At 43.7% G+C, this 27,295-nt stretch overlaps 1 protein-coding gene across 2 annotated transcripts in view; it reads left to right on the top strand.

Annotated features, from left to right (window-relative positions):
* Positions 1–27,295, top strand: part of ELAC1 (elaC ribonuclease Z 1) — a 167,462-nt gene that overhangs the window by 77,940 nt on the left and 62,227 nt on the right. For both annotated transcript variants that reach the window (XM_044082119.1, XM_044082126.1), the window contains exon 2: positions 17,005–17,478. In XM_044082119.1, the coding sequence (XP_043938054.1) occupies positions 17,005–17,478 (474 nt within the window). The remainder of the gene's footprint in view (positions 1–17,004; positions 17,479–27,295) is intronic.

A 27,295-nucleotide genomic window follows, 5' to 3' on the forward strand; every position in this document is an offset into this window, starting at 1 on the left:
GAGAGACAGAGCTTTGAGGCAATTGGTGTAGGGTATTGTGTTTACTCCCTGTATTCTTTTTGTAAGGAACCTTTGTGCACATTCCAGTTGCTGCATGTATCTGGTCAGGTACATACTGAAAGTGGCATCGTACTCTATGATGGGGCTGATGAGGGCTGAGTACAGTGGTATGATGACCTTCTGGACCTAGACGCCATGCCCTTGCTTAGAAGTTGAGCAACATAGAAGGATTTTCTTACTACCTTGGACACATGTTGGTTGAAGCCTAGGTTACTATCAACATGGGTTCCCAGATCCCCTGGCTAGTAAATCAACTTTTAAAGGTGTTTTATTGATAAGAGTTACCCAGGGTAACATATTTCCCGAAAGGTACTGTACTGCATTTCTTGATATTGAGTTTTAAGCCATGGCTTTGGCACCAAGCGCTTGTCTGTATTAGACTTTCTTGGAGGCTATACTCATCTTGGTGGGATTTCAGTGACTGCTCCCAATTTGCAATTATCTGCAAACTTGGTTAGCCAGAGGCCTTTGAACATTGGCTTTGATATCCAAGAAGCAGATGGCAAAGAGGAGTGAGCCTAGCACAGATCCCTGGGAGACTCCACTGGTGACCAGCCTCTTTGTGGAGGTTGGCTCTCTGATTCTAACCTCATGGGTCCAGTCATTGAGCTAAATACCTATCCAGCATGTTATAAAGGGGTTTATACCTAGTTCTGTAAGTTTGTTGACAATGCTGTTATAAAGGGGTTTATACCTAGTTCTGTAAGTTTGTTGACATTGCTAGCGTGGGGTATTGCATCAAATGCCTTAGCCACATCTAGGTAGGCAGTATACACAGCTTTCTTCCTATCCATTGCCTTGGTAACCTTTTCAAAGAAGTCTGCCAGATTCAGTAATCATGACTTTCCTTTGATAAAGCCAAACTGGGATGGATCCAGTGTCTGGAGGTCTCCTATGTTCTTGTTCATAATTTTCATAGTAATTTTTTCCATGACTTTGCAAATAAGACTAGTCAGACTAATGGGTCTGTAGTTTTTAGGATCTGATGAAGGGTCCTCCCTTATGAAGGTTGATGTCCTCCATTCACATGGCACAAAACCTGTTTTAAGACTATAGTAAAATAATGATTCCAAGGGTCCTGATAAGTCATATTTTAGACTATTCAGGTGGCATCCTAGATGTTACTGGGTCCCATTGAGGCCGTGTTCTTACCTTTAGTGAGTGTAGCCAGTACATGCTCTCTGGTTATAGTTGGAGGGGTTATGTTTGGGGGTATTATTGGGGAGGGGATGGTTGAGGTGAGGGGTGGTAAAGTTGGAACTGAATTTGTCCGCTAATAGGTTTGCTATATCGCCAGGACTGGTGAATGTGGCACTATTAACCACCAGTTCACCACATTGCTATGTGTTGCCCTTGAGGTTTCTGACTTAGCTTTAGAAGGCCTTATAGTTATCTTTCTCCTGGGAGGATATCTTAACCTCAAAGTTGGCTTTGCATGATCTTATTAGCTCTCGTAGTTGCCTATTTACTTTGATAAGAAAGTTTTTATATTTATGGGAATTACCCTTCCTGATTTTTTGCCATAATTTGTTTTTTCCTTTTGCAGTATATCCTGTGTAATAAGGAATGTCACCAGGATGGTTTGTTTCTGTAGCCGCGTTGGTACAGTGGTAGTGTTGTTGCCTCACAGCAAGAGGATGTTCTTCATCTCACATTGCTGCAGTCCTTACACTTGGGTAGTCCGCTGTCCTCGGTCGGCCCGAATATCAAAGTATAAGGCTGACGTCGGTCAAGGCGCATTAGACTGACATCAGGACGTCAGGGTACAAATGCGCATGACCGACGTCATATCCTCAGTCTTTTTTGCCGCATGGTCCGATGCAGAAGCAGCGTTGCAAGTGCCGTTGCGTTCTGAAATTTTCAATTCGGAGTTTCAGACCGAGTCAAAGTTGGCTAAGTACCCGTTGGGGAATATTTTAGTTTTTTCTTGCCTCAGTGGTTTACCGGATGTCAGAAAAAGTGAATAACTGTATTTCTTGTGGGAAACCGATACCGCATAGGGATTATCATACTTTGTGTATTCCTTGTTTAGGGCCTGAGCACGACGTTGTTGGGTGTCGCTTTTGTGCTAGATTCAATAAGCGCACTATTAAGAGAAGGTTAGATTGTGCCAGGTTAGTCTTCGGTAAGCGGTGCAATTATAATATGCCGTCGGATGCTCCGACGTCCGCTTCTTCGAAGAAGCGCAAGGATAAAGCAGCTAAGCCCAGGCAAGAAGAGTCGCCGCGGACGCCGGTTCTTTAGAGGTGTCGGTGGAGCCGGTGGTTCCGCCGGAGGTTTCTCTGGAGTCCCAGGGGGAGACTTTGTTATTGCAGGATGTGGCCTCTCAGGAGGCAGGTCAGGCTGAAGGGGCTTCTCAGGTTACTGTACTCCCCTCCCTTCCTAGGGTGGTTAGGCCCTCTCCTTCTGTTTCCAAGGCTTCTCCCAGAGGCAGGCCAGGTTTAGCTTCAGTTGGTGACACTCCTAGTTCTTCGGGATCTGTGCCCAAGAAGCATATGCTTAAAATGGCAGAAGATTTGATTACTTTGATTAGAGGTTCTTTGCCCCCTCCTGATAAGAGACCTAGGGTGGAACCTGAGTTGGGAAGTTTTGAGCAGGCTTCGGATGTTTCAGAGTCTTCGGCTGAAGATTTGCAGGAGTATTCTCCTTATTCTGATTCTGATGTGGATGATTCTACTCCTTCTGCTTCTCCTCCTGAGGATTTTTCTTTTTCAGAGACTCTTCATTCCATGAGGGAGCATTTTAAGTGGGAAGGTCAGGACTTCTCTGATTCCAGGAAAAGGCTTAGGGAATTTTTGTTTTTACCCCAGCATAGGCCTTTGGCTATACCTCCTGTTCTGGATGTTGTGGTAGATGTGTTTGCAGAGGCTTCTCTTAATCCTGATTCTTTGCCTCCTGCTCCTGTTAAACCGGATAGGTATTACAGGGTGCCTGAAGCTCATAAGTATCTTTATAAGAGTCCTAGGGCGGACCCAGAAACTGTTAGTCAGGGGCCTAAGGGTGTTAAGGCTTCTGTTGTTAAAAATCCGGTTCCTCCAGATAAAGAGGCCAGGGCTTTGGATAGATGGGGAAAGAAAGTCTATACTTCTTCCACCCTAGCTATGAGGGCTTTGAATTGCCAGTTTCACATGTTGAAATACCAAAACTATCTACTTTCTCAATTGAAGTCTAAGGTAGATGCTCTGGCGGAAGGTATTGAGTGTAAAGAGTTACAAGATTTAGTACATGTTTCTGAACAGGTGGGTAAGCATTCTTTGCAATGTGGTTTTGATGCTGTACAGGCCTCGTCTAGGGTGGCTGCCACTGGGTCAGTTCTTCGCAGGCACGCCTGGCTGAGGGATCCGAATTTATCTGACCATGTTAAGACAAGGATTCTAGATGCTCCTTTACAATCTGATGTGTTGTTTGGTTCACCTGTTGAGGCAGTCTTAAAGAAAATGGAAGACAAGGCTAAGTCTATGCAGACTGTTGAAGATTTTTTGCAGGTTCAGCCACCGAAGTTTAGTAGAAATTGGCCTACCAAGGGGTGGACGTATCCTTCTTATGATTCCCAGTCTAGGGGTAGATCTAGACGTGGTAGGGGCAGAGCTCAGGGCTCTTTCAGGCCTAGAACAGGGAGTTCGCCTGCACAGTCTTCGGGTGAGGGCAGGGGTCAGTCCTTTCGTAAACAGACCCAATGACCTACCTTTTCAGCTGTCAGAGCCTTCTCGTCTGGCAGCACCTTTGGGAGGAAGGTTAGCACTTTTCAAGGAAAATTGGAGTTTAATTACCCAAGACAGATGGGTATTGGATATCATACACCAAGGTTACAGGTTTTATTTCCATACCTTGCCTCCTTTCAAAGGCATGCCAGACGTTCCTCCTCAGCAAAGAATAGAGGCTCACAAACAAATTTCTCTGCTACTTCAAATAGGGGCCATACAGCCAGTCCCTATGCCAGAAGTGGGCCTAGGTTTTTATTCTCGCCTGTTCCTAGTACCAAAGAAGGGGAACACGTGGAGACCAATTTTGGATTTATCTATCCTCAACACTTATCTGGACATTCCCAAGTTCAAAATGTTGACGTTACAACAGCTTTTACCTCTGCTGGGCAAAGATCATTGGATGGTAACTTTGGATCTCAAGGAGGCTTACCTTCATGTTCCTATCAGACTGAGTTGCAGGAAGTATCTGCGTTTTCGGGCTGGGACTTCTCATTATCAGTTCTCTGCATTGCCCTTTGGCTTATCTACTGCCCAGAGTGTTCACGAAAGTTCTGGCTCCAGTGATAGCTTTCTTCAGGCTAAAAGGAATTCAGATCTATCCTTATTTGGACGATTGCCTGATTCTGGCTCAAGGAAGGGACGAGCTTCTTCATCATTTGGACTATGTGATAGCAGTGCTAAGATGCCTGGGGTATTCTGTGAACGAAATAAAGTCCAGTCTAGTACCCTCTCAGGACATGTGCTTTCTGGGTGTAAGACTGAATACAGCATCCCAGATGGCCTTTTTGACCCCGGACAAACAAAAGAATCTTTCCCTTTACTTTCATCAATTGTCTCATCAGTCCAGGCTGACTGCAAGGACAGTCCTTCAAGCCTTGGGGTTCACGGCATCTTGTATTCTGGTGCTTCCCAATGCCAAACTGCATATGAGGAAGCTACAATGGTATCTCAAAAATGTATGGACACAGCACTGCCAAGATCTGGACACTGTCATTCAGATAATACCTTGCATTCAAAAGGAGTTTTTGTGGTGGGCTCAGGAATGTCACCTAAACAAGGGACTCTCTGTGACCCGGCCAGAGGCGAGTCAGATTCTAACGACAGATGCCTCAGACAAAGCTTGGGGAGCTCATCTAAATGGAAAATGGATACAAGACAAGTGGCCTGCCAGACTACAACATCTACATATCAACTTGAAGGAGATGTTAGCAGTCCAGTTTGCATTAATAGCTTTCAAGGATTTACTTCTTCCAGGGCAGGTGTTGATTCTAACAGACAACGCAACTGTCATGTGGTACATCAACAAGCAAGGGGGAACACATTCTTATCCTCTATGCAGACAAGCAATGATTTTGTGGGAGACTGCTCTCAGTTTACAGCTAAATCTTCAGGCAAGGTTTCTGCCGGGAGCACAGAACTCCTTAGCAGATGTGTTGAGCAGACGAATTATGGATCCCCACGAGTGGAAATTGGATCCTCATGTATTTCAGAAATTGACAGTGTCATGGGGAACTCCAGACATAGATCTGTTCGCTTCTCCACTAAACCACCAGCTGCCAAAGTTTTGCACGAAAAGGTCCCACAGCTTGGAAAGTGGATGCTCTTTCTTTCAATTGGAGCAATCTTCATGTGTATGCCTTTCCACCTCTGCCTCTCCTCCCAAAGGTACTTCTAAAGGTCAGACAGGACAAGCCAAAGATGATTTTAATAGCTCCAGATTGGCCTCGACAGCACTGGTACCCATTACTGAGAAGTCTGGTACGGGAGCCTCCATGGCCTTTGCCTTAGATTCCACACCTGTTGTCTCAGGAGGACAGTCATTTACTCAATGTCAAGCTTCACTCTCTTCACCTAACAGCCTGGCATATTCTGTTTTGAACCATAGAGGGTCTCAACTTCCACAGCAAGTTTTGAATGTTATTTTGGAAGCTAGAAGGCCTAGTACAAGGAAAGTGTACGCAGATAAATGGAAGAGATTTTTATTTTGGAGTGCAGCAAAGGATTTTGATGTTTCTGAGCCTAATTTAAGTGTGGCTCTTCAATATCTTACTGAGTTACTGGACAAAGGTTTGTCCTTCTCTTCTATTAAGGTTCATGCTGCAGCAATTTCGGCTCACTATGACTGTGACCCACCATTGTTTTCTCATCCTTTGTTCAAGCAATTTCTTAGAGGGGCAAAGAATATAAGACCCCCACGTAGAGCTCCTACTCCTCTTGGGATCTCAATTTTGTGTTGGAGAAACTTACTCTACAACCTTTTGAGCCTGCAGCTACTACCGAGTTGAACTGTTGTGGTACATCAAGGGCCCATAAGGGCCTGCAATTCAGAAACCTTGATGTACCACATGACAGTTGTGTTGTCTGTTAGAATCAACACCTGCCCTGGAAGAAGTAAATCCTTGAAAGATATTTATCATGGAAGACTGCTTTTTTGTTGGCCATTACCTCTGCAAGAAGGGTTTCTGAATTGCAGGCCCTTATGGCGGTTGAGCCTTTCTTAATTTTCCATAAGGATAGGGTATCTTTACGTACTAATCCTTCCTTTATGCCTAAAGTGGTTTCTAGTGTGGCTTTAAACCAAACCATTCATTTGCCTACTTTTTATGCAAATCCCCAAAATAAAGGGGAAAAGATTTTGCACACTTTAGATGTACACAGGCAGTTGCGATATTATTTGAGCAGAACTAAAGGGTTCAGGCAGTCTCAGCAGTTATTTGTTTCTTTTGCTTTGAGTTCTCAGGGCAAGCCTGTGTCAAAACAAACTATTTCTAAGTGGATTGGGTTATGCATTGCTTTCTGTTATTCCCATCATGGCAAGGAGATTCCAGCTGGGATTAGGCCTCATTCCACTAGGGCTACTGCCACTTCGACAGCTTTTTTAAGGGGGGTGGCAACTAAAGATATTTTGGAGGCAGCTACTTGGAGTTCAGTGCATACTTTCTCTAAGCATTATCACCTTCCACTTTACTCTAAATCTAGGGCTGGTTTTGCCACTGCTATTTTACAGGGCATTTTGGCAGCTCCTGCTTCTTTATAGATGTTCTTCGTTCCCCATTGCTGCAGTCCTTACTATTGGGTATAGTCCGCCGTCCAGTCGGCCCGAATACCAGAGTATAAGGCTGACGTCGGTCAGGGCGCATTAGACTGACGTCAGTACGTCAGGGTACTAATGCGCATGACCGACGTCATATCCTCAGTCTTTTTTGCCGCATGGTCCGATGCAGAAGCAGTTTTGCGAGTGCAGGTTGGCATTCTGAAATATTTCCGAAACCGGAGTTTCAGACCGAAACAGAGTTGGCTAAGTACCCCGTTGGGGAACATTTTGGTTTTTTTCTTGCCTCAGTATTTAACCGGATGTCAGAAAAAGTGAATAACTGTATTTCTTGTGGGAAACAGATACCTCATAGGGATTACCATACCTTGTGTATACCTTGTTTAGGGCCTGAGCACGACGTTGTTGGTTGCCGCTCTTGTGCTAGGTTTAACAAACGCACTATTAAGAGGAGGTTAGACTGTGCCAGGTTAGTGTTTGGGAAGCGTTGCAATTATAAAATGCCGTCGGATGCTCCGGCGCCTGGCCCAAGAAGCGCAAGGACAAAACAGCGAAGCCTAGGCTTGATGAACCGGCAGTCCCGGACGTCGGTTCTTTAGAAGGTTCAGTAGAGCCAGAGGTTTTGCCAGGAGTTTCCATGGAGTCTCAGGCAGAAACTTTACTGTTACAGGATGTGCCTTCTCAGGAGGTAGGCCAGGCTGAGGGGGCTTCTCAGGTAACTGTTCTTCCCTCTCTTCCCAAGGTAGTTAGAGCCTCTCCTTCTGTTGCCAAAACTTCTTTGAGAGGTAGGCCAAGTTCAGCTTCAGTGGGGGCTTCTCCTAGCATTTCGGGTTCTGTACCTAAGAAACATATGCTTAAAATGGCAGAAGATTTGATTACTATGATTAGAGGTTCTATGCCCCCTCCTGATAAGAGGCCTAGGGTGGAACCGGAGTTTGATAGTTTTGAACAGTGTTCAGAGGCTTCAGAGTCTTCTGGAAGACTTGCAGGAGTATCCTACTTATTCTGATTCTGATGTGGATGATTCCACTCCTACAGCTTCTCCTCCTGAGGATTTTTCATTTTCAGAGACTCTGCATTCCATGAGGGAGCACTTTAAATGGGAAGGCCAGGATTACTCTGATTCCAGGAAAAGGCTTAGGGAATTCTTGTTTTACCCCAGCATAGGCCCTTAGCTATTCCTCCTGTGTTGAATGTGGTGGAAGATGTTTTTGCAGAGGCTTCCCTGAACCCTGACTCTTTGCCTCCTGCTCCTGTTAAGCCTGATAGGTATTATAGGGTGCCCGAAGCTCATAAGTATTTGTTTAAGAGTCCTAGGGCGGACCCAGAAACTATTTCTCAAGGGCCTAAAGGTGTTAAGGCTTCTGTGGTTAAAAATCCTGTTCCCACTGATAAAGAGGCAAGGGCTTTGGATAGGTGGGGAAAGAAAGTGTATACTTCTTCCACTCTAGCCATGAGAGCGTTGAATTGTCAGTTTCACATGCTAAAATATCAGAATTATCTCCTTTCACAATTAAAATCTAAGGTGGATGCTTTGGCGGAAGGTATTGAGTGTAAAGAGTTGCTGGATTTGGTTCATGTGTCTGAACAAGTGGGTAAGCATTCTTTGCAATGTGGTTTTGATGCTGTACAGGCCTCCTCGAGGGTGGCTGCTACTAGTTCTGTTCTTCGCAGGCATGCCTGGTTGAGGGATCAGAATTTAGCTGAGCATGTTAAGACAAGGATTTTGGATGCTCCTTTACAGTCTGATGTGTTGTTTGGATCGCCTGTGGAAGCAGTTTTAAAGAAAATGGAGGACAAAGCTAAGTCTATGCAAACTGTTAAGGATTTTTTGCAGGTGCAGCCACCGAAGTTTAGTAGAAATTGGCCTGCTAAGGGTTGGACATATCCTGCTTATGATTCCCAGTCTAGGGGTAGGTCTAGACGTGGTAGGGGCAGGGCTCAAGGTTCTTTTAGGCCTAGAACAGGGAGTTCACCTGCTCAGACTTCTAGTGAGGGCAGGGATCAGTCCTTTCGTAAACAGACCCAATGACCTGTCTTTTCAGCTGCCAGTAGATTCTCGTCTGGCAGCTCCTTTGGGAGGAAGACTGTCTCTTTTCAAAGAAAATTGGGATTTAATTACTCAAGACAAATGGGTGTTGGATATCATTCACCACGGTTACAGATTTTATTTCCGTACAATGCCCCCTTTCAAAGGCATGCCAGACGTTCCTCCTCCACAAAGAAAAGAGGCTCACAAGCAAGTTTCTCAGTTACTCCAGATGGGGCCATTCAGCCAGTCCCTGTATCAGAAAGGGGCCTAGGATTTTATTCTCGCCTGTTCCTAGTACCAAAGAAAGGGAACACGTGGAGACCAATTTTGGATTTATCTCTCCTCAACACTTTTCTGGACATTCCCAAGTTCAAGATGTTGACGTTACCACAGCTTTTACCTCTGCTGGGCAAAGATCACTGGATGGTAACTTTAGATCTCAAGGAAGCTTACCTTCATGTGCCTATAAGGCTAAGTTGCAGGAAGTATCTGCGGTTTCGAGCTGGAAATTCTCATTATCAGTTCTCTGCATTGCCCTTTGGCTTATCTACTGCCCAGAGTATTCACAAAGGTTCTGGCTCCAGTGATAGCTTACTTCAGGCTTCAAGGAATTCAAATCTATCCTTACTTGGACGACTGCCTGATTCTGGCTCAAGACAAGGAAGACCTTCTACAGCATCTGGAATATGTTATAGCAGTGCTAAGATGCCTAGGGTATTCTGTGAACGAAATAAAGTCCAGTCTAGTACCCTCTCAAGACATGTGCTTTCTGGGTGTGAGACTGAATACAGCAGCCCAGATGGCCTTTTAACCCCGGACAAACAAAAGAGTCTATCACTTTACTTCCATCAACTATCTCATCAGTCCGTGCTGACTGCAAGGACAGTCCTTCAAGCATTAGGGTTCATGGCATCTTGTATTCTGGTGCTTCCCAATGCCAAACTGCATATGAGGAAGCTACAATGGTATCTCAAAATGTATGGACACAGCACTGCCAGGATTTGGACACTGTCATTCAAATAATACCTTGCCTTCAAAAAGAATTTTTGTGGTGGGCTCAGGAATGTCACCTAAACAAGGGACTCTCTGTGACCCGGCCAGAGGCGAGTCAGATTTTAACGACAGATGCCTCGGACATTGCTTGGGAGCTCATCTAAATGGAAAGTGGATACAAGACAAGTGGCCTGCCAGACTACAGCATCTACATATCAACATGAAGGAGATGTTAGCAGTCCAGTTTGCATTAATGGCTTTCAAGGAGTTACTTCTTCCAGGGCAGGTGTTGATTCTAACAGACAACACAACTGTCATGTGGTACATCAACAAGCAAGGGGGAACACATTCTTATCCTCTATGCAGGCAAGCAATGATTTTATGGGAGATTGCGCTAAGCTTGCAACTTACTCTTCAGGCAAGGTTTCTGCCAGGAGCACAGAACTCCTTAGCAGATGTGTTAAGCAGACAAATCATGGATCCCCACGAGTGGAAACTGGATCTTCATGTATTTCAGAGATTGACAGTGTCATGGGGAACTCCAGACATAGATCTGTTCGCTTCTCCACTAAACCACCAGCTGCCAAAGTATTGCACAAAGGGGTTTCATCACACAGCTTGGAAAGTGGATGCTCTGTCTTTCAGTTGGACAAACCTTCATGTGTATGCCTTTCCACCTCTACCTCTTCTTCCAAAGGTACTATTAAAGGTCAGACAAGACAGGCCAAGGATGATTTTGATAGCTCCAGATTGGCCTCGCAACACTGGTACCCACTACTACGGAGTCTGGTAAAGAAGCCTCCATGGCCTTTACCTCTGATTCCTCATCTGTTATCTCAGAAGGACGGTCATCTGCTCAATGTCAAGCTTCACTCTCTTCATCTAACAGCCTGGCATATTCTGTGTTGAGACACAGCAGGTCTCAACTTCCTCAACAAGTTTTAAATGTGATTATGGAAGCTAGAAGACCTAGTACAAGGAAAGTGTACGCAGAAAAATGGAAGAGATTTTTATTTTGGAGTACAGCAAAGAATTTGGAGATTTCTGAGCCTAATTTAAGTGTGGCTCTTCAATATCTTACTGAGTTATTGGACAAAGGTTTGTCCTTCTCTTCCATTAAGATTCATGCTGCAGCAATTTCAGCTCACTATGATTGTGATCCACCATTGTTTTCGCATCCTTTGTTCAAGCAGTTTCTTAGAGGGCAAAGAATATAAGACCCCACGTAGAGCTCCTACTCCTGCTTGGGATCTCAATTTTGTGTTGGAAAAACTTACTCTACAACCTTTTGAGCCTGCGCTACTGCTGAATTGAAATACTTGTCATGGAAGACTGCTTTTCTGTTGGCTATTACTTCTGCAAGAAGGGTGTCTGAGTTGCAGGCCCTTATGGCAGTAGAGCCCTTTTGATTTTCCATAAGGATAGGGTATCATTACGCACTAATCCTTCCTTTATGCCTAAGGTGGTTTCTAGTGTGGCTTTAAACCAAACTATTCATTTGCCTACTTTTATGCAGACCCCCAAAATAAAGGGGAAAAGATTTTGCACACTTTAGATGTACACAGGCAATTGCGTTATTATTTAAGCAGGACTAAGGATTTCAGGCAGTCTCAGCAGTTGTTTGTTTCTTTTGCTTTGAGTTCACAGGGCAAGCCTGTGTCAAAACAAACTATTTCTAGGTGGATTGGCTTTTGCATTGCATTTTGTTATTCCCATCATGGCAAGGAGATTCCAGCTGGGATTAGGCCTCATTCCACTAGGGCTACTGCCACTTCAACAGCATTTCTAAGGGGTGGCAACTAAGGATATTTTGGAAGCAGCTACTTGGAGTTCAGTGCATACTTTCTCTAAGCATTATCACCTTCCTATCTACTCTAAGTCTAGGGCTGGTTTTGCCACAGCTGTTTTGCAAGGCATGTTGTCAGCTCCTGCTTCTTTATGATTTGCCAGCCTCCTTACCTCTGCTTTGGGATTCTACCCAATAGTAAGGACTGCAGCAATGGGGAACGAAGAACATAGTACAGTTTTGTACCTACCATAAATGTAGATGTTCGAGGATCCCCATTGCTGCAGTCCAATTTACCCTCCCTCCTTCCCTCTGTGTTTAGGGGTGGTTGTGTAGGTGAGGTTACATGCTTATATTTTTGTATATATTCTTGTATATATTGTACATATTTTTGGTGCAGGTATTTTGGGCCTTGTCTTTTTAGGGTCTTCTGACATCTGGGGCAAGAAAAGACTGAGGATATGACGTCGGTCATGCGCATTAGTACCCTGACGTACTGACGTCAGTCTAATGCGCCCTGACCGACGTCAGCCTTATACTCTGGTATTCGGGCCGACTGGACGGCGGACTATACCCAATAGTAAGGACTGCAGCAATGGGGATCCTCGAACATCTACATTTATGGTAGGTACAAAACTGTACTTTTTGCCATCCGCCCTTACCTCTGCTTTGGGATTCTACCCAAGTGTAAGGACTGCAGCAATGTGAGATGAAGAACATAGTACAGTTTTGTACCTACCATAAATGTAGATGTTCGAAGATCCACATTGCTGCAGTCCAATTTACCCTCACTCCTTCCCCTCTGTAGTTAGAGGCGGTTGTGTGGGTTGGTTTGTAAATATTGTGTATTTTGTATATATTGTACATATTATTAGTGCAAGGGTGGTTGGTTGGTTGTTTGCTGTCTTTTGGTTTTGACCTTTCTTTTTAGGGTCTTCTGACATCTGGGGCAAGAAAAGACTGAGGATATGACGTCGGTCATGCGCATTTGTACCCTGACGTCCTGATGTCAGTCTAATGCGCCTTGACCGACGTCAGCCTTATACTTTGATATTCGGGCCGACCGAGGACAGCGGACTACCCAAGTGTAAGGACTGCAGCAATGTGGATCTTCGAACATCTACATTTATGGTAGGTACAAAACTGTACTTTCTCCTGTTCGATTCTCGGCTGGAGTGCCTTCTGTGTGGAGTCTGCATGTCCTCCCCGTGGTCGAGTGGCCTCTGAAAGACATGCGTAAATGGGCGTGCCTTCACTGAAGGTTGGGCGTTGGGCTGGCAAATCGGCACCATACAAATCTACTGCCAATCATTAGTGGACCGGAGTTCTGCTGTGGCGACCCCTAACCGGGAATAGCCGAAAAGACAAACAACAACAACCAGGATGGTTTGTTTCTGGGGGTAGTTCTGGGCTTACTTCTGGTAGGTACAGCAGCTTGTATGCAGCCACTGACATGGTTGTACAGAGTTTCTGAGAACAATTCAGCACAGGCTGGTGTGTTCTCGGGGGTTTGGAGGGGAATTGAATTTTGGAAGAACATGTAATAAGGTAATTTGTCTTAGAATAGTTCCTACCTGTTACTGTTTTTAATGGGATTATGGAATTGATTTTAATTTTAAAGGAGAAATCTTTATGGTCGGACCTTAGTAGGGAGGATAAGCAGGGGGGGGGGTGCAACATTCTCCCATATTTGTGAGCACAGGGTTCAGTATGTTGGAGCCTGTAGTGGGCATATTCAGTATTTGGTCAAGGTTGTTTGTATCTACAAAGTTCAGGAATCTATGTGCCTGTAGATATGAGGCCATGTAGGATTCTCAATCTATAGGGGGCAATTAAAGTTTCCCATGAGTAAGGTGTTAGGTTGGATGGTAAGTGTATCCAGTAGGTGCAAGTGTATATTGTGAGCTTCTTGGGACATGGAGGCTGACCTATAGCTGGCTAGGATATGGTATGGGATTTTGTCTATGGTGATCTTCACTTAGAGGACCTCCAGTACATCATCCTGTTTTACCACCATAGAGGTATATTTGTTACTGATATATAGTGAGACTCTTCTACCTTTAGCTCTTGTCTGTGCAGCTACTGGTCTAAAAATGTGGAAGGCACTGAAACCTTGCACTGCTAGGGTAGTCTTTCCTGCTTTAAACCATGTCTTGGTAACTGCACAGATATCTATATTCTCAAGTGTGAAGAGGGCTTGGAGTGAGTGTAGTTTTTTTATTTAGGCTGCTGGCATTGAGTATCAGCACCTTGAGGTCCCGTTGAGTTAATTTTGCTATGTCGGTAGGTTTGTTAATTTGGCATTTCCTAAAAAGGCACTGTGGGGCAGACAAAGCCTTAGGCAGTATTCGAAAACCTAGAGGGGAAAGGTGCAGACCAGACCATCTTTGGAAGAGCAACATGGTCTGTTGACCATGTCTTCCCAAGTTGACGAATATCAGCTTTCTGTAGAGTGACACCAGAAAAGATGGCCAGTTGTTGAAATCGATCATTTTTTGCTCATATTGTGGCATCATCCTCATTGATGGTAATATGTTGCTTAATGCCTAGTTCATACCAGGCTGAGACACACATAGTCCACTGAGGTGCATCTCAGGTCATTTACACCTACATGGACTATGAAGAAATCATATTGGCATCTGTGGCATAATGACCTGAGTGCCTGCGTGATTTGGCAGATCCTGACTCCAGATAAGCAACTAGCAGTTAACTTTCCTTGTTCAGCCTGGTTAGAGGGATATCAGTGTATCTTACAATGGTGTCCCCTATGATGAGAGCCCTAGAAAATCTGTTTGCTTGCTGTAGGGGCTTAGCGTTTGGGGCTTCGCTGACAGTGACAGTATGTGTGGTGTTAGGTGTTGTTACTTTCTGATTGCCTTTGGGCTTGCTGAGGCAGTGGTTTGACAACAAGTTGTCTAGGTGATCTTTGTTGTTTAGGAAGATTGTTTTTAAGTGCCTCAGCATATGTTAGTGTATATGTGTGTTGCTATGTGAGTTGGGTGTTATGTATGCGGAGTTTCGACAACCTGATGTGGATTTGTATGCGAGAGTTTAGATTTCAGTGTCATTGTGTAGTTATACCTTGCATACTGTGTCCAATTCTTTAAGGATTAAGTGGTTGTTGGTAAACATGAGACAATTGTTGCATTGTATTAGAATGCCATATCCACCAAGCTGGCTACAGAGAAGTTAAAAAATTGCATATTCATAATGTACAGTCCTTTGATTTGTAAGCTACAAGATGGATGTATTTTGGTTAGAAGACTATTAAGGGTACTAAGTTTGTACAGACTAATAAGGGTGCTTTACTGGGGCAGGTTAAGCTAAACAGTACTAAACTCTGTAACATTAATGTTTACACAATACTGATTTCTGCCAAGTCTGTAGTATTACCACTTGAGCCCCACTTAGCTGCTCTAAGCTTGTTGGTGCATAAGGTATTTGCACTATATTGCTACTTTACATGTTACAATTTTATGGATCGTTCTGCATTAACTTGAGCAGTTGTGCATAAATACTGTAGAGTCCACAACCATTTCTAACGGTGTCTAAACACAATATGTTAACCTTCCATCTCTGCATGTCTTTTCTAGCAATGTGGTAATAACATTTGTTAATATGCATACTATACACAGACCTTTTCTAGTAGTGCTAAAGTAAATATGGCAACCCTGTCCCTTATGTACATGTCAGTAGAAGTGCAATTAAATGTCATAGCCCCTTTTCCCCCCAAGCATACTCATCCTAAGCAGCAGCCCACGGCCGTGCTCAGTCAGTCATTTTTACTACACGGAAACATGTAGAGTGATTCATATAAAAGATGCTTCCACACCTTGGTAGCATATTGCTGGAGTAGTGTTGTTATACTTCGTGATACAAGTATTATAAATGCCCGCTCATTCTTGGCACTTCACTCTTTCAGCATAGCACACAGGAAAGCACAAGGTGAGTGGCAGCTGCCATACCACTGTGTTCTGTTAATGTCTGTTACTACAACATTTATTGCTTTAGCAGAAGCCAACTGCATAACATGTACACAGAGATTTTGCATACAGCTGGCCTGTGCTCCAAGATGTTTTGTTGTTTCAGTTTTTCATACCCATCTGCTAACGAGCTCTTATGAAAGCATGTCATGTGAAGAATTTTTGTAAACATTGCAGTGTTTTGATGGTTCCTTTAATTTTGTTTATTAAAGACCTATATCTTGACTCTCTAGCATTCAAATGCTTATTTAAAATAATATGCTGTCTCACCTTAGCTGTTTCTTGTCTGTCACATGCTGTACATACGTAAATGTTGCTTGGTCAGCTGTGTATTTACATATCTGCACTTTTGGCTTCAGTTGTAGCATCTTTGCCTTGTGGCTCTGGTTGGGGGAGTACACTTACGAGGTAAATAAAAAAATTAAAAGAAATTGCATTTTGTACCCTACAGAAAGAACACTGTCTATGGATTTTAAGCAGACATTTCATCCTTATGCATTGTGCAGACTTGATTGTGCTATATGTGGTTATGAATCCATCTCTGAGCTTTTTGCTCCCTCTTCATATCTCTCAACCTCTTAGAGCAAGAAATCTGGACAAAGTCCCCAAAATAGGCACAGTGTTTAAGTATTGCTCTTACAAACTTAGAAAGTTGATAGAATAAATAACAGGTTTTGCATTAGCACAAATTTCCTGAAGGGTATGAAGTCTGAAACTAAATGTTTGTCATTATTTAATAATTTCCATTTTAATGATTTGCCACTAATTTCCAGAAAACCAGAATTTTATGACAAATGAATCAAAAATATGAGGCAAAAATCTGGTCATTCTGCAAAAATCTGTACAGTTGAGAGGTATGTATCTTGCATGCTTCCTTTACCAAAGTATTTCATAGTTTACAAGTAGTAGTGTGGCTCAGGATCAGCCAATTCACTTAAGTTGTTTTTAAGGATTTAGAAGTAATCAGATTAATTAAAATTTAAATTTATTTATGTTTTGTTGATCTGATTAGCCCCACTAGGCCAGTGGACTCTCTTCAGGGAAGACCTGAGGTGGTATTCATGATTTCATAATCCTTGTGTTAACTTACTAAAAGATGTACGGCAGAGCTTGCATGTCACACCTAATTAAGAGATTGAGTGACATTTCAGTTTGTGCAATGGTAGCATGATTGTGTTACCATTCCTAGTGCATGTACTTCACTTACGTAATCATGGGTAAGGAGGTGGTTCATTGATCAGGTTTTTCCTTCCTTCTTTGCATTTATGAGTTTGCTGTTGTCTGTTTTTTCAAATTTAACTGTTATGTTTATTCTAAATATTTATTTAAGGAGTATAGACTAGTCTGATTTGTCGTGTATTTAATAATTTGCTCTTTTCTGTCCTTTCCAATAGGAAGAATTGCTAAAATTTTCATAACCCATTTACATGGGGACCATGTATTTGGCCTTCCAGGGCTTCTTTGTACTGTAAGTCTTCAGTGTAATACTAGTTCAAACAAAGATCAGGTTGTAGAAATCTATGGTCCTGTTGGGGTCCGGAAGTTCCTGCGCACAAGCCTGGAGATATCACAGTCACAACTTGTCTTCCAGTATGTTGTCCATGAACTTGTACCTACACCTGATCAGTGCCCAGCTGAGGAGTTTAGGGAATGCAGTGTAAATGGTTTTGAAGACAGATTGCACCCACAGGAAGTCTTAGGAAGGACAATTGCTCTTGATCCTGATGAAGATTTCTACAAACTTTTTGAAAATGAGCATTTTACTATTAAAGCATTCAGACTTTATCATCGAATACCTTCATTTGGGTTTGTAGTAGAAGAAAAAGAACGCCCTGGTCGCCTTAATGTTCAGATGCTAAAGGAAATGGGTAATTTTATTTATTTGGTTTATTCTATGTTTATTTTGTTTGTTTAGTAAATTAAGTCTTTTTGCCTTACAGTTATGTTAATTAATTTGCAGGTCTGAAATGCAGTTTAGGATTTAGAAACTGTCATACAGGTAATAAATTGTGGTACAATAGCATGATTGAAAGTACAGTAGCTTGGATTTAATGCAGTCAAGTATAAAGCAGTATAACTGAGTGTATACAAATCTGTAGATAGGTGCACAGTGGAAGAGGCATTAGCATCAGTAGCAGCAAAAATAGAAAAAGTCCAGGGAATTAACGGATCATGCAAGCCAAACTAGTAAAGAAGTGTGAGAAGTCACTGAGAAGTAGGTCTAGAAGGATTATACAACAATACATGGGTGAGACATTGTAAGAAGAGTAGATTTTATTTGTATATACAGACAGTTGCCAAGACCTGACTTGGACCTCTGCATATAGAGAACTAGTTTACACAAGAACATATGCTCATGGGTGGCAATCTGCAGGTGGGCACCAGAAGTGATATGGAGTCTGTAGTAGACATCATATTAACTGGCACTCGTGTGCTAGTTTGCACTGCATTTAAAGAATTTTTATTACTGTTTTAACCATTTTTTCTGCAAAATAAATAAATAAAATTCTAAGCTTGTTTCCTGACATTCCTGTTACTAGAGTAGTCCAGATACAGATGTGCTGTATCAAGGACTGTTTTGTAAGTTTGAGTTCCCCAGACCTTTCTGTGTTAGAAGGAAGCCTTCCAGCTCATCAGTGGGAGTGGTAAGCACTAGGTAGCCTCTCTACCACAAGAGGAGTGGTTTCTGGCTGTGGAATTGTAGTTTATTGGCCATTTGGACAGTTTTTCTATCCCTTTCAACTTTCTGGTTTTAAAGCCCATGTTTGGGCAGGTTTGCACTTGTTTAAGCTCCGCAGATCCTGTTTTGGCATTCTGCAGTCTACAAGAGCAACAGAAAGGAGAAAGAGAGACTTTAAGTGCCTCCATTTTAATTTTTTCTGATTATACTGCTTTCTGCATTTGATTTGTCGTTTTTTTCATTTAACTGCATTTATTTTAACTGTATTTGCTTTATTATTGCTACACACTCAAGTGTGCTAGCTTGCACTGCATTTAAAGTATTTTATTACTGTTTTTTCTGCAAAAAAACAAAAAAAGGTTCTAAGCATGTTTCCCGCCTTTCGTTTTACTAGAGTAGTCCAGATACAGATTTGCTGTATCCAATACTGTTTTGTAAGTCTCTGAATTCCCCAGACCTTTCTGTATTAGAAGGAAGCCTCCCAACTTACTAGTGGGAGTGGTAAGCACTGGGTAGCCTATCTACCAGAAGATGAGTGGTTTCTGGCTCTGAAGTTGTAGTTTATTGGCCATTTGGGCAGTTTTTCTATCCGTTTCAGCTTTCTGGTTTAAAAGCCCATGTTTGCGCTTGCACGGGTTGGAATGCCGCACAGTGCCGCTAAGCTGGGGTAAACTATTACCTGTGCCAGAAAGTCTGCTTTTCAATTTTTCCATTAGATCTTGCTAGTTCTCTTTGCTCTTGCACTTTAATTAGCTTATTTGCCTAGCACTTCATCAGGTTTTTTGTAGCAATTATTGTAGCACACATAAGTGCTATCGGCACTAGACGTCCTATAAGGAAACAGCTCCAGAACTTAGTAATGATGACCATCCCTCCTGGCATGTCTAAAGGTCAGTTCCCTGTGCTTTCTCCTATTAACCTGGTGAATTTGGGCATTCTGAGGCAGTGTAGCAACTGCCTCATGTACACAGACTCTTACTTCTAACACTCAGACTTGTGACAGATACACTTATATCTCCAAAATTGGAAACCATGCACTCTCCAGCCAAGACTGGAATAGCTGGTCAAGAGGAGAAGGTTAACACCTGCACCACACCACATGGAACACACAGCCCTCCAGAACACCCACCATCACAGCCCTCACATAAAAACACAAATCACACACCCACCATCATGGAGGCTCTCAATAGAAATCTATCCAAACAGCAGAGACCTCCAAGGCAGAAATGCACTCGGCCACCACAGCACAAGCCACAAGACACATAGCTCACCTACACAGTGTGCCCCTCAAAACCTAAGCCCCTAAGGCAAAACAGCTTGCCCAATACAATAATCATAGGTGACTCGATAGTGAGGCACACTGATGTCCCACTCACTAGGTTGAACAAGGTGAAGGTAACAGTCAGCTGTCTATCAGGTGCCAGAATCCGACACATAACACGCACTCAGGTCACTCCACAACAAGTACAAGTATAACACTGTCATTGTTCATGTGGGTTTGAATGACCTGAGACGCACCTCCCTAAACTACGTGAAAAGAGACATGGTGGAGCTCTCAGATTATGTGGCCCGGGCAGGTATGACCCTAGCCCTGAGCATCATCCTACCGTTGCCCAAAATGATACCGCAGTACAAACAGAAAATGACTGACTTCAACAATTGGCTAAGTTTCTAGTGCCATTCTAAGTGGTCCAGTATCTGTCTGCTTGGGATGACATGATTGACAGACCTTGATGCGTTGCCAGAGATGGCCTGCATCTGCACCCCTGGGTTTCTGGGTACTGGCTAAGGCTCTTTCCACCCCTGTCGTGCCTTTTTAAGGCGGTGGTCCAAAAACCAAATTACCACTGTAAGAGCTGTAAATAAATGCAGTCTGAGGATCAGGCTGCTCAGCGCTAGAAGTCTAAATCTCAAGATGCACTCACTCGAAGCACTCCTCAAAATGAAGAACATTGACATTTGTGCTGTAATGGAGACCTGGTTTAAAGCAGCAGAAAGCATCCCTGCACTACCAGGCTATAACTCATTCCACACCTTTCGGCCGCAGAACATGGACCAAAGCTCCAAAGGCGGTGGTGTATTCATATTCATAAAGGATATGCACGCCTCCAGACTAGTAGCCCAGCATAACGCATCTGCGATACTCCAGGTACAACTAACATTGGATAAGATGGCGATTCAGGCCGTAGCCTGCTATAGGTCCCCAACCATGTCCCAAGACACTCACTACACATTCTTAAGCACCCTGGAAACTATTAAGATCCAACCAACACTCTCATACTAGGTGACTTCAACTACCCCTCCATCAACTGGGAAAACTACTCGTGTACCAATGCATTAGCCCAATGCTTCCTGGAATTCATAAATTTCAATGCCCTGGACCAACTCATTCTTACCCCCACTAGAGGAAGCAACGTCCTTGACCTGATTATTACTAACATGGTCAGCTGCTGCTCTACACCAGTTGTCAATTCCTCCCTGGTAAGATCTGACCACAAACTAATCACCATAGAAATCCACATCTCACCCACACCCCCGCAAAGGTATCCACCATGAAAAACTTCTCCAAAGCAGACTTTGGGCTCCTAAAAACAGAGGTGGCTAATTTCACAGCACCCATGCCAATGGAAAATAGATGCATGACTGCCGACATACACCAATGCACTGTACGAACACGTACATAAATGCATGGAACTAGCCATACCTAATAGAACCAAGATGCTATCATCCAAAAAAACGAAGCCAGTCTGGTGGTCCTCTGCCATAAATAAACTCTACAGCTGAAGGAAGAAACTGTTGCAGAAAAAGGTGAAGTCCCAAGACTAGAAAAATTCCCTTATTAGCCTAATAAAAAAGTGGAGATCTCTCATCAAAACCTCCAAAGCCAGCTATGAAGGCAGAATTGCAGCAGACACTTAAAACGACGACAAAGCCTTCTATAGTTATAGCAAGAATCTCCGGGCAATACCCAGATTTGCACTGAGTTACTGCACAATGGTACCTACTATACTGAGCCAACAGATATTGTCAATATACTGGCCGGCAGATTCAGTGCCAACTTTACCCCCCCCCAGGGCCAATCTCAATACTGGAAGAATGCCAGGCACCCAGCATTACTGCAGTACAGGTTAAAGCTGCATTGTCCAAGGCCAAGAATACAGCTTCCATGGGACCCGACAATATCCCTGGCTGTGTTCTACATGAATTACAAAGTGAACTGGCACCACATCTGTGTGCCCTGTTCACTCACAGCCTCACCTCAGGCTTTGTCCCTACCGAATGACGCACTGGTACAGTCATCCCTCTCCATAAAGGAGGAGTGACTACAGACCCTGTAAATTATCGCCCCATTAGCCTGACAGGTCTGATATGTAAGGATATGGAGCACATCATCATGGACCTAATTAACAAAGATATAGGGAATCTCCAAACTGTAGATCCCACGCAATTTGGTTTTATGAAAGGTAGATCTTGCCTTCTCAACCTGGTTGACTTCTTTGAGTCAGTCACCAGAGCTGTGGATGAGGGCAAGGCAGTTCATACAGCCTACCTCGATCTGGCCAAGGCCTTTGATACCATTCCCCACTCAAGAATTATTGATAAACTCACTAAACTGGTCATCAACCCCTATATCATTAGGTGGGTTGCAAATTGGCTCACAGATAGAACCCACAGTGTGAAAGTAGTGGCGGACTCCAAGTCAGTCTGCCGACCAGTCACCAGTGGAGTCTCTCCTGTTTGGCATTTACTTCTCAGAAGTCCAGGCCAACATGGAGGGACTCTGGCTGACCAGGTTCACAGATGACTGCAAGCTGGGAGCCATTATTAACTCCCCAAGTGATGCAGACATCTTACAAAAAGGCCTCACTGAGAGCGATGACTGGTGTCGAAACCATGGCCTTAAACGTAATGCCAAAAATTGCATCGTCATCCCCTTTGGGAAAAACTCAGTTCCCACTTATTACCACATCGATGGGAGCCCACTGAACACTGAAGGTGTTAGAAGAGATCTGGGGACACAGGTTGATGGCGACCTCTCCTTCGACCACCACATTGCCACGGTGGTCAGAAAGTCTTTCTATATGGCACATCTCATTACAAAGTGTTTTGCATCCAGGAAGAAAGAGGTCATCATTTTTCTCTCTACTCTTCCCTCATTAGACCAGTCATAGTGTATAATGCCCCATTTGGCATGTACCTCACTTGACACCCGTAACAGCTGGAGAGGCCACAGAAGTGCCTCACGAAGAGGATCCTAGGCCTTAAACACATGTCCTACATGGACAGACTCAAAATAACTCCAGCTATTGTCTCTGCTTGACTTACAAAGCCATGTCTGACCCAGCTCTGTTAGAAATGCTACATCTAAAGAAATCCAATCCCTCCGGACCACACGCTCCAGAGACCTCAGCCTCATTACCACAATCAACAGAACATGCTGGAGATACAGGTTTATAACCCAGGAACTGCCCATGCTGTGGAATAGACTTCCTATACATGTCAGAGCACCTCACTGGCCCTCTTCAAGAGAAATGTTGATGAGTGGATGGGAAATAGAAAGTTCACCCCGGGGATCAGTCCAGTGGCTGTACTTGATAGAGGCACTGGGAACTAATGTCTGGCGGCACAATGCCGGGGTACTTCTATGGGCTAGAATGAAAGTGCACTTTTGCTGAAGTCTGGTTCCCCGGGCAACGCAAAAAAAAAAAAAAAAAACCACTAAAACATGTTTTTGCAGGGGGGCAAGCCCCCCCCTCCACACCCCCTACTTAAATATACCAACTCCGAGATCGCACTACAGCGGGGAAAAGGGAATATTCCCATTTTGCTCTGTAGTGTGACTGTCAAAGTCAATGTTCGAAGTTTCACTACATCGAACAAGTGGACTCGGTGAAGTGGGTTTGAAGAAGTGAAACTTCGAACATCTGCACAGATACCATATATATATATATATATATATATATATATATATATATATATATATATATATATACACACAGACCTTTTCTGATATTGATAAAGTATATATGACAACTCTGTCCCTTACACGTATCCCTAAAGAGCTTAACATGTGTACCCTTAAACAGAAGGAATGGTGCATGCTAGAAACCTTTCAGATATTTCAAGAGAATTAGTAAGGCCTTAGAACCTGGCATTGGTGCTGTTGAACTATAAGCACAGTTTATTACTTTCCTACTGTAAAGCCACAGGTAATATCTATAGCCAAGATGTTCATCGTGTTTCACTGTTGCAGTCATTACACTTGGGTTATCCTGCTGGCAGGCTACCCGCAGTCGGCCTGAATTCCAAAGTCCCGGTCTGGCGTTGGTTGCTGTCGCCACTTCCCTGACGTCAGTGCGTTAGGGGTATAAAAGATGCAGCCGACGCCATTTTCTTCAGACTTTTTTTGCCGCGCGGTACCCGAAGCATAAGCAGTTCCGGTCGGCCGACTCCTGAGATTTTCGAAATCGAATTTCAGATCCAAAGTCTTCATTAAAGCTAAGTACCCCGTTGGGGAAACTTTTTTCTTGCTCCAGACCGATGTCAGAAAAAGTTAACAATTGTATTTCTTGTGGGAAGCAAATACCTCATAAGGATTTTCATTCTTACTGTATTCCTTGCCTAGGCCCTGACCACGACGTTGCTAGCTGTCGGTTTTGTGCTAGATTTAACCAACGTACTATTAAGCGTTGGTACGATTTTGCCTTTCATTACTTTGGCCGAAGATTTAATTATATTATGCCGTCAGAACAGCCGACGACCAGAGTTTATAAAAAGTGCAAGGAAAAGGACAGGCATCCGAGGTCCAAAACCAACGACGAGGCCTCCACTAGGCCAGTTGCCGGTTCTCAATGAGGTGCTTTCGCAGCCCCTGACGCCCACTACCTCAGAGCCACAGGCTGCCTCTGACTCCCACGTGAAGACAACTAGGCCTCTGGATACTCAAGGTATTGGACACTCGGAAACTATTCCCTCAGATGGGTCTGGAGCCGCTGAGCAGGCATCAGCTTCTGAGAGTGTTTTCAGACCTACACAGTAATATGTCAAGCCAACCTCAGCTTCCAAGGCAAAGACTAAAACAGCTTTAAAGACAAAGAAACAAGTACAGCATTCTCCTGGACAGACTTCCATGCCTAAGAAACAGATACTTAAAATGGCTGAAGACCTAATTACTTTGATCAGGGGTTCCCATCACCCACCTGATAAGAGGCCTAGGCAAGACACAGAATATGACTCTTCTAAACAGGTTTCCATTTCCTCTGACTCCTCTTCAGAACAGGTATACTCTCTTCCTCCCTATGAGGATTCTGATGCTGAAGAATCTAGTCCTTCAGCCTCTCCTCCTGAGGATTATTCTTTTGGGGAAACCCTGCATACCATGAGGGAGCATTTTCACTGGGAGAGCCAAGATTACTCAGAATCTAAGAAAGGGCTCAGAGACTTTCTTTTACTACCTCAGCACAAACCTCTTGCTATTCCTCCTGTTCTAGACATTGTAGATGATGTATTTTCAGAGCCCGGCCTGTCTCCTGACTCTTTACCCCCTGCACCTGTTAAGCCAGACAGATACTACAAGGTTCCAGATTCACATACATTTCTATATAAAAACCCTGCTGCTGACCCAGAAACTATATTTCAGGGTCCCAAAGGGGTCAAGGCTTCCAGGGCAAAAAACCCTGTCCCCTCTGATAGGGATTCTAGGGCACTGGACAGATAGGGGAAAAAAATTTACACTTCTGCTACCTTGGCTGTAAGGGCTTTAATTTGTCAGTTTCATATGCTTAAATATTAGCAATACTTAATGTCACTGCTACAACAGAAAATGTTGACAAATTCTGAATGTTCTGAAAACAAGGAAATGCAGGATTTATTGCATGCAGCTGAACAAGTGGGAAAGCATACTTTGCAATGTGGTTTTGATTCACTGGAGGCCTCTTGCAGGGCTGCTGTTACAGGTTCTGTCATTAGAAGGCATGCTTGGTTAAAGGAATGTAATCTGCCTGATCATGTTAAAGCAAAATAATTGGATGCTCCATTACAGCATGATACTTTGTTTGGTGTTAAGGCAGAAGAGATGTTGAAGAAAATGGAGGATAAAGCGAAATCTATGCAGACAGTTAAGGATTTCTTACAGGTACAGCCACCCAGATTTAGCAGGAACTGGCCTTCTAAGAATTGGTCCTTTCCCTTGTCAGACAGGCCACAAAGAGGCAGATACAGACACCCTAGAGGCAGATCCCAGCCCCAAGGCTCATACAGGCCTAAACAGTGGAGTGCTTCTACCTCCAAAAGCGAAGAAGACAAATCACAGCCATATAGGAAACGGTCCCAATGACTTTCCACTGCCAATGCCAAGCACTTATCTTTTGGCAGCACCGTTAGGGGGGAAAACTAGCACTTTTTTCACAAAATTGGCACATGATCACCCAGGACAAATGGGTCTTGAATATAGTGTCTCAGGGCTACAGGTTTCACTTTCACACCCTTCCAAAGACAAAAGGTATGCCAGACCTGCCACAAAATCAATGGGCAGAGGCACAAAAGCAAGTTTCATCCGTCATGGACATGAGAGCTATTCAGCGAGTACCACAGCAAGAGCAGGGACAAGGATTTTACTCAAGACTTTCTTGGTACCCAGAAAGGACAAAGCCTGGAGACCAATACTGGACCTGTCTATTCTAAACACTTTTCTGAACGTTCCAAAATTCGAAATGTTGACTCTGCAGCAGCTTCTGCTTATGCTGGGCAAGAAGGCTTGGCTTGTAACTTTGGACCTCAAAGAGGCATACCTGCATGTCCCAATCAGACAATCTTGCAGAAGATACCTCAGATTCATAGCTGGCTCAATGCACTACCAATTCTCTGCACTGCCCTTTGGCTTATCTACTGCGCCCAGGGTCTTCACAAAATGCCTGGCACCAGTAATTGCATTTTGCAGACAAAGAGGAATCCAGATATATCCTTACTTGGATGACTATCTTATTCATGCAGAGAGCAAGGACATTCTACTGAAGCATCTGGCGTTTGTAAAAAGTTTACTAATTTGCCTAGGGTACACAGTAAACGAAAAGAAATCAAAATTGATACCCTCTCAAGAGATAATATTCCTGTGTGCAAGCTTAAATACAGCTGCCCAGATGGCTTATCTCACGCCAGACAAACAAAGGCAACTGACTTCTTACTTCAAAAAGATGGCAACAAAGACCCAGTTAACTGCAAGAAAAATTCTGCAGGCTTTGGGCTTCATGGCATCCTGCATTCTGCTAATTCCATATGCAAGACTGTATATGAGGAAGCTACAATGGTATCTAAAAAGTGTTTGGACTCAACATTGCCACAGCCTGGAAACATTAATTACCATCATTCCCTGCCTGCAACAGGAGTTTCAATGGTGGGCACAGGCCTGTCACCACAACAAGGGACAGCCATTCACTTTACCCACAGCCAGGCAGACACTAACAACAGATGCATCAGATTATGTCTGGGGGGCCCACATGGCAGGAACATGTATTCAGGGCACATGGCCTGCAAGCCAAATGCATCTTCATATCAATCAAAAAGAGATGCTAGCTGTACAGAATGCCCTGACAGCCTTCAAGGATCTACTTCATCCAGGACAACTGCTGATAAAGACGGACAATACTACAGTCATGTGGTACATAAACAAGCAAGGAGGCACACATTCCTACCCCCTCTGCAGACAAGCCATGACTTTGTGGAACACAGCATTGACTTATCAAGTACACCTGCAAGCACAATTCCTGCCAGGTAAGACAAATACTCAGGTAGACGAACTAAGCAGAAACCTCATGGAGCCTCACAAGTGGAGACTAGATCCACAAATTTTCAACATGATAACAAGGAAATGGGGATGCCCAGACATAGATCTATTTGCCTCCCCTCACAACTGCCAACTACAGAGATTCTGCACAAGGACTTATCACAAACAAGCATGGAAAGTGGATGCTCTATCATTCAGCTGGAAAACCCTTACAGTATATGCC

Source organism: Protopterus annectens, chromosome 1.part1, assembly GCF_019279795.1.
Source record: "Protopterus annectens isolate FY-2018-M chromosome 1.part1, PAN1.0, whole genome shotgun sequence".
NCBI lineage: Eukaryota > Metazoa > Chordata > Ceratodontiformes > Protopteridae > Protopterus > Protopterus annectens.